This window comes from Lynx rufus, unplaced genomic scaffold (assembly GCF_022079265.1).
Source record: "Lynx rufus isolate CCGP_SWC_20201006 ecotype Redwood Valley unplaced genomic scaffold, mLynRuf1.p SCAF_11, whole genome shotgun sequence".
NCBI lineage: Eukaryota > Metazoa > Chordata > Mammalia > Carnivora > Felidae > Lynx > Lynx rufus.
In genome coordinates this window covers 3,160,044-3,173,431 of record NW_025814825.1, presented here as the reverse complement: position 1 = coordinate 3,173,431, position 13,388 = coordinate 3,160,044, and the positions used below count along the sequence as shown (strand labels likewise).

General features: G+C 41.5%; 1 protein-coding gene across 2 annotated transcripts in view; it reads left to right on the top strand.

Moving 5' to 3' along the window:
• ANK3 (ankyrin 3) overlaps nucleotides 1-13,388 on the top strand; it is a 322,298-nt gene that overhangs the window by 289,431 nt on the left and 19,479 nt on the right. The window contains exons 37-38 of one of the 2 annotated variants that reach the window (XM_047071796.1): nucleotides 1,668-9,470; nucleotides 10,095-10,169. In XM_047071796.1, the coding sequence (XP_046927752.1) occupies nucleotides 1,668-9,470; nucleotides 10,095-10,169 (7,878 nt within the window). The remainder of the gene's footprint in view (nucleotides 1-1,667; nucleotides 9,471-10,094; nucleotides 10,170-13,388) is intronic. The other variant, XM_047071803.1, reaches the window with a different exon arrangement.

Below are 13,388 nucleotides of genomic sequence, written 5' to 3'. Positions count from 1 at the left end.
GTACTCAACTTTGACATAGACCATTAGGCCTTGGCAGGCATTCCAAATCTCTGTGACCAACTCGGTTTGTTTGTTAGAGCTGTAGAAGTAGAAAGGACCAAGTGTGCATTTGCTCTCCCCCAGTGAGTGTGCTTACCTCATTTGTGTGTTTCTTGTCCCATTGCCAGATGAATGCTGGTACTAAATCCATCTTTCCTAGTGGTAGGTTTGCCTCACGGCTGCTCTACTCTTTGGAGCAGCCATGAGCCCCATGAACATTCTGGGAAGGCACCAGAATTGGTACCTTTGCCATTGATAAATAAATATGTATACCAATATATACTGGATCCCACTGCAGATACTTAAGTATGAAGTGTTAAAAATACGACTGTGCTTTTTAGATTTTCCCATGATACCTTTTGAGAATTTAAAGTGTGATAGATTGTGGGGGGGGGTGGATATCCAAAATAAACAATGTGCTTTTCTCCATAATGAAGATCACACTGGATATGGATACATTTAGTTGCAGATGTATTTTCAGTATGCGGTATTAAATATTTTCCTAAAATCTCAAAAGGTACCAAGATTTTGCATCTCATGGAAAAAGTGTACTCTTCTTTCTAAATGCTCTTGTGAAAGTATTTTTAAAGTTTATATATTGTGCATAATATGGCATAAAAATTGTATTACTTCATTGGCTTGTTTGCCGTGATATAATGCGCATGATAAGATGTTTTCAGTTGCTTTGCTTGCTTATGGTAACCATGAACCATATTTTCCGCTTTTCCCCCCTTTGTGTGTATGTACACATGCATTTTTAAATCATTTCATATTACATTTTCTTTTTCCTCACCAAAAGGAATATGCTGCATGGGAAAAAATAAATGCAAACATTCCTTTTCGTTGTTGTTTCTTTTAAAGTTCTAACTCAGAAAATTTCTTGCTCTTATTGGCTTTTTATGGGTGTGAAGCATAACCGAATCATGCATGGAAGATACAGATTTAAAATCCAGTGGCTTCACGGTTTGCAATCAGTTGCCTGTCACATAAAAGTTACTTTGGATTCTGCATGAAATAGGCTTGAGTAGTTTTCTAAAAAAAGAGTTCTAGATATTTAATGTATAGCTGCACACATCGATATGGTTCTGAGTAGGTGCAATCTGTATCACCGAAAGGTTCAAGGAGAGGGAGCATTAGAAATTACTAAAATGAAAGTTATATGGTTGCACAAAACGAACGTGTACCTATACAGGCAAAACAGAATGGCTGCTGATCTTTCGAAACCAGCACATAAGAAAGTCAATAGGAAGTAAGGGAACCGTTTTCCATTGTGGTTACTTTTCTCATCATTAATTCTTTCCTCATGTTTTCTGTTTTTCATTGTTGGCCTATTTGGTTGCGATGTGCTTTTTCTGTCTTTCATTTCCCATTGCTCTGTTTTCTGTTTGTTTGTTTATTTATTTATTTATTTTTTTAAATTCTGGATTGGTTATGTCTGTGGAGTTTTTTTTTTCCTCTTTTACTTAATTGTTCGTTTTGCCTCTTCCATTCTAAATCATGCAAACAATTGTACTTGCTTTTGTAATATTTCAAAGTTTACTGACCAATTTTTTTCTCTGGTCTCTCTGTTTCTCAACCATTTTTGTTGATTTTTGTGTTTGATTTCATTTTTAAAATTTAAGAAACAGTTGAACGGAGTGCAGGAGCAACAAGATCCCTCCCCACCACTTACTCATACAAGCCATTCTTTTCTACAAGACCATACCAGTCCTGGACAACAGCTCCGATCACAGTGCCTGGGCCAGCCAAGTCAGGCTTCACTTCCTTATCAAGCTCTTCCTCTAATACGCCATCAGCTTCTCCGTTAAAATCAATATGGTCTGTTTCGACTCCTTCTCCAATCAAATCCACATTAGGCGCGTCGACTACATCTTCAGTTAAATCCATTAGTGATGTGGCATCTCCGATTAGATCCTTTCGGACAATTTCTTCACCGATAAAAACAGTGGTGTCACAATCTCCATACAATATCCAGGTTTCCTCTGGTACCCTGGTTAGAGCTCCCACAGTCCCAGAGTCCTCGCCTTTAAAAGGGCTGGCATCCAATTCTACGTTTTCCTCCCGAACCTCTCCAGTGACTACAGCGGGGTCTCTTCTGGAGAGGTCGTCAATTACTATGACCCCCCCTGCCTCCCCCAAATCAAACATTAATATGTATTCCTCAAGTTTGCCATTTAAGTCAATTATTACATCAGCAGCACCGCTAATATCTTCGCCTCTAAAGTCAGTGGTGTCTCCAGTGAAATCAGCAGTTGATGTCATTTCATCAGCTAAAGTTACAATGGCCCCCTCTCTCTCATCACCTGTGAAACAGATGCCTGGACATGCAGAGGTAGCATTAGTCAATGGATCTATTTCCCCCCTGAAATATCCGTCATCTTCAACTTTAATTAATGGATGCAAAGCCACTGCCACGTTACAGGAAAAAATTTCTACGGCTACAAACTCTGTGAGCTCTGTGGTTAGCGCAGCCACTGACACAGTCGATAAAGTGTTTTCTACCACGACAGCGATGCCATTTTCCCCACTCAGGTCATATGTTTCTTCGGCACCATCCGCTTTTCAGTCTCTAAGAACTCCTTCAGCAAGTGCACTCTATACATCCCTTGGGTCGTCAATATCTGCAACTACCTCATCTGTAACTTCATCTATAATAACAGTGCCAGTATACTCTGTAGTCAATGTTTTGCCAGAACCAGCATTAAAGAAACTTCCAGACTCTAGTTCACTTACAAAATCAGCAGCAGCCTTGCTGTCACCCATTAAAACATTGACTACGGAGACACGTCCTCAGCCCCATTTCAATCGAACTTCATCTCCAGTTAAGTCGTCTTTGTTCCTTGCACCCTCTGCCCTTAAGTTGTCTACACCATCTTCTTTATCTTCCAGTCAGGAGATATTAAAAGACGTGGCTGAAATGAAAGAGGACCTCATGCGGATGACCGCAATACTACAAACAGACGTGCCTGAGGAGAAGCCATTCCAACCCGAACTCCCGAAAGAAGGGAGAATTGACGATGAAGAACCTTTCAAAATCGTTGAGAAAGTAAAGGAAGACTTGGTGAAAGTGAGTGAAATCCTTAAAAAAGATGTATGTGTAGATAATAAAGGACCACCCAAATCACCAAAGAGTGACAAAGGACTCTCTCCCGAAGACGACTGGATAGAATTTAGTTCGGAAGAAATAAGAGAAGCGAGACAACAAGCTGCCACGATCCATTCCCCAACTCTGCCAGAGAGAGTGCAAGTGAAAGCAAAAGCCGCCTCCGAGAAGGATTATAACTTGACCAAAGTTATTGACTACTTAACAAATGATATTGGGAGTAGTTCGTTGACAAATTTAAAGTACAAGTTTGAGGATGCAAAGAAGGATGGTGAAGAGAGACAGAAAAGGATTCTGAAGCCAGCAATCGCTTTGCAGGAACACAAACTCAAAATGCCTCCAGCCTCCATGAGGCCTTCCACCTCTGAGAAAGAGTTGTGTAAAATGGCCGATTCCTTTTTTGGAACAGATACTATTTTAGAGTCTCCGGATGACTTTTCTCAACATGACCAAGACAAAAGCCCTTTGTCTGACAGTGGCTTTGAAACAAGAAGTGAAAAAACGCCTTCAGCCCCACAGAGTGCTGAAAGCACTGGCCCTAAACCACTTTTTCACGAAGTCCCCATCCCTCCTGTCATTACAGAAACAAGAACTGAAGTGGTGCATGTTATCAGGAGCTATGAACCTTCGGCTGGAGATGCTCCCCCAGGCCAACCAGAGGAGCCGGTGTCACCCAAACCTTCACCTACTTTTACAGAACTGGAGCCAAAGCCCACCACCTCTAGTATTAAGGAAAAAGTGAAAGCATTTCAAATGAAAGCCAACGGTGAAGAAGACGACCACAGTCGGGTTCTGAGCAAAGGCATGCGTGTTAAGGAAGAGACTCACATAACCACGACCACCAGAATGGTCTATCATTCTCCACCAGGCAGTGAAGGTGCCTCTGAAAGAATTGAAGAAACCATGTCAGTCCATGACATCATGAAGGCCTTTCAGTCCGGGCGGGACCCTTCCAAAGAACTGGCAGGTCTGTTTGAGCATAAGTCGGCAGTGCCTCCAGATGTTCACAAGTCTGCTGCTGAAACCTCAGCCCAGCATGCAGAGAAGGACAACCAAATGAAACCCAAACTGGAGCGTATAATAGAAGTCCACATCGAAAAAGGTAACCAAGCTGAGCCCACTGAAGTCATTATTAGAGAAACCAAAAAGCATCCAGAAAAGGAAATGTATGTATATCAGAAAGACTTATCCCGGGGAGATATTAACCTAAAAGATTTTCTGCCAGAAAAACACGATGCTTTTCCTTGTTCAGAGGAACAGGGTCAGCAAGAAGAAGAAGAACTCACTGCTGAAGAGTCATTGCCTTCTTATCTGGAGTCTTCCAGAGTAAACACTCCTGTGTCCCAAGAAGAAGATAGTCGCCCTAGTTCTGCTCAACTCATATCTGATGACTCTTATAAAACATTGAAGCTTTTGAGTCAACACTCAATAGAATACCATGACGATGAGTTGTCAGAACTAAGAGGGGAGTCTTACAGGTTTGCTGAGAAAATGCTTCTGTCAGAAAAGCTAGATGTGTCTCACTCTGATACCGAGGAATCGGTTACAGACCATGCAGGACCCCCTAGCTCAGAGTTACAGGGGTCTGATAAGCGGTCCAGAGAAAAAGTAGTCACTGCCCCCAAAAAAGAAATTCTCTCCAAAATCTATAAAGATGTGTCTGAAAATGGTGTAGGTAAAGTGTCTAAAGATGAGCATTTTGATAAAGTGACAGTGTTGCACTATTCTGGCGATGTTAGTAGTCCAAAACATGCCATGTGGATGCGCTTTACTGAGGACAGATTAGACAGAGGTAGAGAGAAGTTGATATATGAAGATAGGGTGGACAGGACTGTGAAGGAAGCTGAAGAAAAACTGACTGAAGTGTCACAGTTTTTTCGTGACAAAACCGAAAAGCTTAATGATGAACTGCAGTCCCCAGAGAAAAAGCCACGTCCTAGAAATGGTAAAGAATACTCTTCTCAAAGCTCTACCAGTAGCAGCCCCGAGAAGGTACTGCTGACAGAACTGTTGGCATCCAATGATGAGTGGGTTAAGGCAAGGCAGCATGGCCATGATGGACAAGGCTTCCCCAAAGCTGATGAGAGGAAAGAATCCAGTCTGCCGAGCAGCCCAGAGAAGAAGGTTCTCTCCCAACAGCCTGAGGACAGCAAGTCCATGGAGGAAGCCAAAGAAAGCATTTCGCAGAGCAAAGCACCAGAAGGGCCCCAGTCTGGCTTTCAGCTCAAACAATCCAAACTCAGTTCCATTAGATTAAAATTTGAACAAGGCGCACAGGCAAAAAGTAAGGACATGTCTCAAGAAGACAAAAAGCCGGAGGGCCAATCCAGAATCCCAGTCAAAAAAATCCAGGAGAGCAAGCTGCCTGTCTACCAAGTTTTTGCTAGAGAAAAGCAGCAGAAGGCCATAGACCTCCCAGATGAAAGTGTGTCTGTGCAAAATGATTTTATGGTCCTGAAAGCTAAAGATGAGCATGTCCAAAGCAATGAAATTGTCATAAATGATTCTGGCTCCGAGGATGTGAAGACACAGAGAACTGAAATGTCAAGTAAAGCAATGCCTGACTATTTTTCTGAGCAACAGGCTAAAGACTTGGCATGTCATGTAACCTCAGATTTAGCAACTAAGGGACCATGGGACAAAAAGGTCTTTAGAACATGGGAAAGTTCTGGAGCTGCTAACAATAAGTCGCAGAAAGAAAAACTTTCACATGTACTTGTTCATGATGTAAGAGAGAATCACACTGGTCACCCTGAGAGTAAGATTGTTGATCAAAGGAGTGAATTTATGTCTGTGACTGAGAGAGAACACAAGTTGTTAACAAATGGGTCTCTCTCAGAAATTAAGGAAATGACTGTAAAATCTCCCTCCAAAAAGGTCTTATATAGGGAATATGTTGTGAAAGAAGGGGAACGGCCGGGTGGATCTCTGGAACAGCCTTCCAGGAGGAGTGAGAGCTCAGCAGTATCACACATCCCGGTCAGAGCTGCAGAGGGACGGAGAATACTGTCTTCTGATATTCCTGACGGTTTTTGCGAGCAGCCGACGTTCCCCCGACACGAACTATCACCAAAGTTGTCCCCATCAAGTATGAGTAAAGAGACAGTCGAGACACAGCACTTTAATTCTATAGAAGATGAAAAAGTTACCTATTCAGAAATCAGCAAAGTTTCCAAACGCCAGAGTTACGTAGGCTTATGCCCTCCTCTCGATGAAACTGAAACCTCTCCCACCAAATCTCCTGATTCCTTAGAGTTTAGCCCAGGAAAGGAATCTCCCTCTAGTGATGTGTTTGACCACAGTCCCCTTGATGGATTGGAAAGAGTTGCTCCACTAGCCCAGACGGAGGGAGGGAAAGACATAAAAACTTTACCTGTTTATGTCAGTTTTGTACAGGTGGGGAAGCAGTATGAAAAGGAGATACAACAAGGAAGTGTAAAAAAGATCATAAGTCAGGAGTGTAAGACAGTACAAGAGACCAGGGGGACCTTTTATACAACTAGACAGCAGAAGCAGCCTCCTTCTCCCCAAGGTAGTCCAGAAGACGACACTCTAGAACAAGTTTCCTTTCTAGACAGCTCTGGGAAAAGCCCTTTAACCCCGGAAACACCCAGTTCAGAGGAAGTGAGTTATGAATTCACGTCTAAGACACCAGACTCGCTCATAGCTTATATACCAGGCAAACCCAGCCCAATCCCTGAGGTTTCTGAGGAATCTGAGGAGGAGGAGCAGGCCAAGTCAGCCTCCTTAAAGCAGACTACGGTGGAGGAAGCAACCGTGGAGCGTGAAATGCCTACCGATGCGAGCAAAGACTCTAACCAAAGACCCAAAACCAGTAGAGTTGCCTATATTGAGTTCCCCCCTCCTCCACCACTGGATGCAGACCAGATGGAGCCAGATAAGAAACATCATTATCTCCCTGAAAGAGAGGTTGACATGATTGAAGTCAGTCTGCAAGATGAACATGACAAGTACCAGCTGGCTGAACCGGTCATCAGAGTGCAGCCACCTTCTCCAGTTCCTCCCGGGGCAGACATCAGCGATTCGAGCGATGACGAGTCCATCTATCAGCCGGTCCCAGTTAAAAAATACACCTTCAAATTAAAGGAAGTAGACGATGAACAAAAAGAAATGACCAAATCCAAAGCTCCTGCTGACAAGGCTTCCAACCAGAAAGAATTGGAAACCAATGGATCTGGAAAAGATAACGAATTTGGCCTTGGCCTCGATTCACCTCAGAATGAAACCGCCCAGAATGGGAACAATGACCAGTCCATCACAGAGTGTTCCATTGCTACCACGGCCGAGTTTTCTCATGACACAGATGCCACAGAGATCGACTCTCTGGATGGCTATGACCTGCAAGATGAAGATGATGGCCTGACAGAGAGTGATTCTAAACTCCCAAGTCAAACCATGGAAATCAAGAAAGATGTCTGGAACACAGAGGGCATTCTGAAGCCAGCTGATCGCTCCTTTAGCCAAAGTAAACTTGAAGTTATCGAGGAGGAGGAGGGAAGGGTGGGACCAGACGAAGATAAGCCACCTTCTAAAAGTTCCTCATCCGAAAGGACCCCTGATAAGACTGATCAGAAATCAGGGGCCCAGTTTTTCACTCTAGAAGGCAGACATCCTGACAGATCAGTGTTTCCTGATACTTACTTCAGTTACAAAGTAGATGAAGAATTTGCCACTCCTTTTAAAACAGTAGCTACCAAAGGTCTAGATTTTGATCCCTGGTCTAATAACCGAGGGGATGATGAAGTTTTTGACAGTAAATCACGGGAAGATGAAACTAAGCCATTTGGTCTGGCTGTGGAAGACCGCTCGCCAGCAACAACCCCTGATACAACGCCAGCCAGAACGCCAACTGATGAAAGTACCCCAACTAGTGAGCCTAACCCCTTCCCATTTCACGAAGGGAAAATGTTTGAGATGACTCGCAGTGGTGCAATTGACATGAGCAAGAGGGATTTTGTTGAAGAGAGGCTCCAATTTTTCCAGATTGGTGAGCATACTTCTGAAGGGAAGTCAGGGGACCAGGGGGAAGGGGATAAAAGTATGGTCACTGCCACACCACAGCCACAGTCAGGGGACACCACTGTAGAAACCAATCTAGAGAGAAATGTAGAGGCACCTCCAGTCGAACCCAACCCCAGCATCCCGACCAGCGGAGAGTGTCAGGAAGGCACATCCAGTAGTGGCTCCCTGGAGAAATCGGCAGCAGCCACTAGCACCTCTAAAGTTGACCCCAAGTTGCGCACGCCTATAAAAATGGGAATTTCTGCATCCACCATGACCATGAAGAAAGAAGGCCCTGGAGAAGTGACAGATAAGATAGAAGCTGTGATGACCAGTTGTCAGGGACTAGAGAATGAAACTATACCAATGATTTCAAATACAGCCAATAGCCACATGGGCACTAGGCCCCAAGAAAAACATGATTTCCAGAAAGATAACTTTAATAACAACAACAATTTGGATTCTTCCACTATACAGACAGATAACATTACAAGTAATATAGTTCTGACAGAACATTCTGCACCCACTTGTACCACAGAGAAAGCTAATCCAGTGAAAATCTCATCAGGAAAAAAGACAGGGGTACTGCAAGGACACTGTGTAAGAGATAAGCAGAAAGTTCTTGGAGAGCAGCCAAAGACCAAGGAATCGATAGGGATTAGGCGAAAATCCAAACTTCCCATAAAGGCCACTTCACCAAAAGATATCTGCCCACCAAGTCATATGCCAAACATGAAAGTGAGTAAAACGAAGCAGGTCAGTCAATCTGAGAAAACCAAAACCCTTATTTCTTCTTCATGTGTAGATGTAAAGTCCAGAATTCCAGTAAAAGACACACACAGAGATAACGTAGTTAGAAAAGCATGTGCCACACAAAAGCAAGGGCAGCCAGAGAAAGGCAAGGCCAAACAGCTTCCATCCAAGTTGCCAGTAAAGGTAAGATCCACCTGTGTCACCACCACTACCACCACCACCACCACCACCACCACCACCACCACCGCCATAGTAAAAGTTAGGAAGAGTCAGCTTAAGGAAGTATGTAAACATTCCATTGAATATTTTAAGGGAATTAGTGGTGAGACCTTAAAGCTTGTGGACCGCCTCTCTGAAGAAGACAAAAAGATGCAGTCCGAGTTGTCCGATGAGGAAGACAGTACCTCAAGAAACACGTCGTTGTCCGAGACTTCCCGGGGTGGCCAGCCTTCAGTTACCACGAAGTCTGCTAGAGATAAGAAAACAGAGGCAGCACCTTTAAAATCAAAGAGTGAAAAGGCCGGCAGTGGGAAAAGGAGCAGTAGAAGGACTGGTGAGAACGGAGGCAGTCAGGTCTCTCGAGCACTCTTTGCTCACATCCCGGAGAGCGAGCGTAGTTTGTAAACACTTTCCGACTCGTAGACCCTAGTGCATGAACTGTCGTGATTGCCTGTGAAGTGACTTAACCGTAGTTTCTCATTCTGTCACTGTCATCTGTGTGTGCTGTCTATACACTCTTCTTCCTCCCTTTTAACCAAACGACACTGTAGACAGCTAGGGAAGCATGCTGAAGACATTGGTGTCATTCAAGATGAGCAACTTTTTTTTTTCTTTAATGTACTAATAATGATTCTGTCAAAGTAAAAGCAGAGATGTTGAGATCCCATCATGGTGTTTTCACCGACACAATGATTCTGTAACCGCTGTCCAGTAGCTAGCTCGTCAGCATGTTCGATTCCATCACATTGAGCATCCATGTAGTCTCACATCTGGCCGGTGCAGGTGACAATCAAGTGAGCCATGTGAAAAGAGAAGTGTTCGTGTAGGTGACTAGGACACATGTAAGTGTACAGTGTTAGCATTAGTCTCTCTGTAAAATCTGAGTACTGCTAAAAAACATTTTCCAGTATCGTGTCTTTCTTGATGATTATTTTAATTAAGAAATTGTAAATCGTAGGTCCACAGAGTCCATGTGAACGGACAGATATCAGGATGGCAATAGTAGCCGACCACCTGGGACTTAGTTGGACAGGTAAGTGTATACACTACTGAGTGAGACAAATACAGTTTCTTAATTTCTTTGTCTTTCACAAGGGGTTCATTATGTAAAACAGAAACAAGCAACAAGGAAAAAAAACCAGCAAACATTTTTATCATCTGTAATTCTATCAACCCAGAGATGATTACCGATAATACCTTATATACCGTGTTTTTCAAAGCTTTTTCAAAGCCCATACACTCAAGAATAGAAATTTAAATCTCACTTTACCTTAAATGTAGGCACTTTCTTCACACTGCCATTTCTGGTAATATTAGATAACATTTTACCTAGTGGTAAATTTTTTTTCTGGTATAAAGAAAAACGCAATTAAGCCCTATGATTTTTAAATCATCCAAAATTTTAAACATGGTTTATGCCCTCAGGGCAGCTCTCTTAAGCAACAGTCCAATTAATCCATGCCCTGGTTTCACAAATTTTAATCATTCATGAGGTCATCTTCACACTTTTTATGACCTACACATGTTATTTGTATGTACATTTACCTGATATTTTTTTCCTTTTAAGTGGACTCACTTTTATGCCCAAAGATTTATTTCAAAGGAAATCTTGTATCACTTTGCTAAAAGACGACAAGGATCATTTTCAATAACAACGTAAAGAAGAAAACAAGAGAATGACAGGAAGCTTAAAATTTGAATTATAATTTCTTAAAGCATGATACACATGTATAAATCTATTCAAACTACAAAAATAGTTGAGTTCAATAAAGTGAATGAAACTGTTTATGATCAGTGTGTAGAAAACGAATATTTGGGGCGCCTGGGTGGCTCAGTCGGTTAAGCGTCCGATTTCGGCTCAGGTCACGATCTCATGGTCCGTGAGTTCGAGCCCCGTGTCGGGCTCTGGGCTGATGGCTCAGAGCCTGGAGCCTGCTTCCGATTCTGTGTCTCCCTCTCTCTCTGCCCCTCCCCCGTCCATGCTCTGCCTCTCTCTGTCTCAAAAATAAATAAAACGTTAAAAAAAATTAAAAAAAAAGAAAATGAATATTTAGTTTGATTTCACTTCATTAAAGATGAAGATAAAATTCTGTGTCGACTGAACGATTCTGCTTTGTAGTTTTGATGTTAACTGGGCCCCCAAAATCCTCCTCACATGAGTCAGAAAAATTTTAAGTTTTTAAGGTTGAGTGTATTTTGTTTAACACACAACAACAGCAACAAAATATAATAGCTTAAAATAGAAATGTTAACCATTGTCACATCTAAGTCATCATGTATACCCTCAGCGATATTCTATACTCAGGGAAACAATTATCTATATGCTATTAAAATGGAGAATATGAAACCAGATAATGGCAAACAAGGTCAGCTACATCTTCTTCCTTTAAATGTCCTAAGTTCTGCCCTCACCCCCAACTTAATAACCTTCCTGTCTCCTTCCACCCAGCCCCTGCTCTCAGGCCCACTGCTAACAAAGAGGAGCCTAGTAGTACTCTGAAAAGACAGGTGGTCTGCATAATCCTTGGAAGCTTGTTGAGAGTTAATAGCAATTTGTTATGTATAAATATTTGCTAACATAAAATTAATAATTATATTTTAACATCGGACATTGTAATCTAAGAATATACTGGAGCAAATGTTGATTGTGCAGTATTATATGCCCATAACTATTCATTATTTGCCTTAGACAAATCCAGTCCTTAGTATATCAGGGTACATTTCAGGAGAAGATGTGCTGTAAAGCCATAACGTTGTAAAATTCTTAGTGGCAGTGTGTCTTTGCTCTTTGCTGGGTCACTAGACAAAGGATACAGTTGGATCATAAGGGTTTGTTGGACAGTAGGAGTATTGTTTCTTAAAGCACAAAGGACTTGAAAGAACTTAAAACTTAAATTTAACTTTTGTAAATTTGAATTACCTATGCTCAATGAAGATTATTAGAAAAATTATCATGTAGAAGAGCAAAATTTAATTCTGTCCTTCAGAACCACTGTTAACATCTCAATGTACTTTGATTTTTGTCTAAAAGCTTTTAAAATGTTATATACACAATGTAACTTTTTGCTCTTTTATTTGTGGTTACCTAGTTTCTACAAAATTACATATTCTATGGTCTTGATTTTAATGGATAAATAAGATCCAATATACATACTTAATAATGGTGTTTTTCTGACTTTGGGTCACAGTGTACTAGAGAGTCATGAAATCAATACATCCTTTGGTTTTGCTTTTAATAGGATAGAATGGGGGGAGGGATGTGTCTGTATATTATGTGTATTAAGGCTAAGTTTTGCTCCTTAAAGATCTGGTTTCATTTATATAAACATCATGATATACAATGTATTTCTAACTGTAGGCCATGATCAAAACAGTTCGCAAACCACTGCATTAACTTAATTAACTCTTCTTTTGTTCAACACTTGGATTGTTTTCAGTTTTCTAATGGTACAAGCCTGAGATGAACATTCATGTGTATAAATCATTGTGTCCAACTCAATGTATAGTCATGATAGAGTTCCAGAAGTGAAATCACTTGACCAAAGAATCTGGACCTTTTTGAGCCTCTGAATTGCATTTTGCCAAATGCTAGAAATATTTAACCAGGGTAGAATCTTGAGCAATTCCCTTTCCATGGGAAGAATTGTTTCCCATTTATTTCTATAATCACTTAATATAATACATACCTGAGAAATTCTTTTAACTGTACAAAAAAATATATAATGAAAAGTAAGGCTCCTTCTCATCTTTGGCTCCTAGTTTCCCTCTGTCAAGACAGCTACTAATGCTCACACGTGTCTTCCCAAAGACACTCTGATTAATGAGGTTGAGCGTATGGGTATAGACATTGAGATGGACACAAAGCTATTTCCCTTGTATTTGTTATACAAGTGACACCGTAACATAGACAACGATCTGGTCTGGAGTCATCATTTAACCTCCCAAGTGGAATTCCTAAAGTCATGCTACCAGCACCCCCTTTGCCATATTTATGAGTTGTGTATCCCTACCCATCTTAGGTGAGGTTTGCACAAATTGTGAAGAATAATTTGGATGACTTAAAAGAATCCAGCAGCATCCTTTTTGTACAGATCAAGAATTCTTTGTAAAATAATCTCTCAAGAGGGAATCTAATTGTAACTAAGTAATTATCTCCAGAGAGTTAAGTCACAGCCTGTGTGTGATCACAGCTTCCTGTAAAATGAAGCATATAAAGATTAATGCTCAAGGCTGGACTGGGTTTTACTATAAA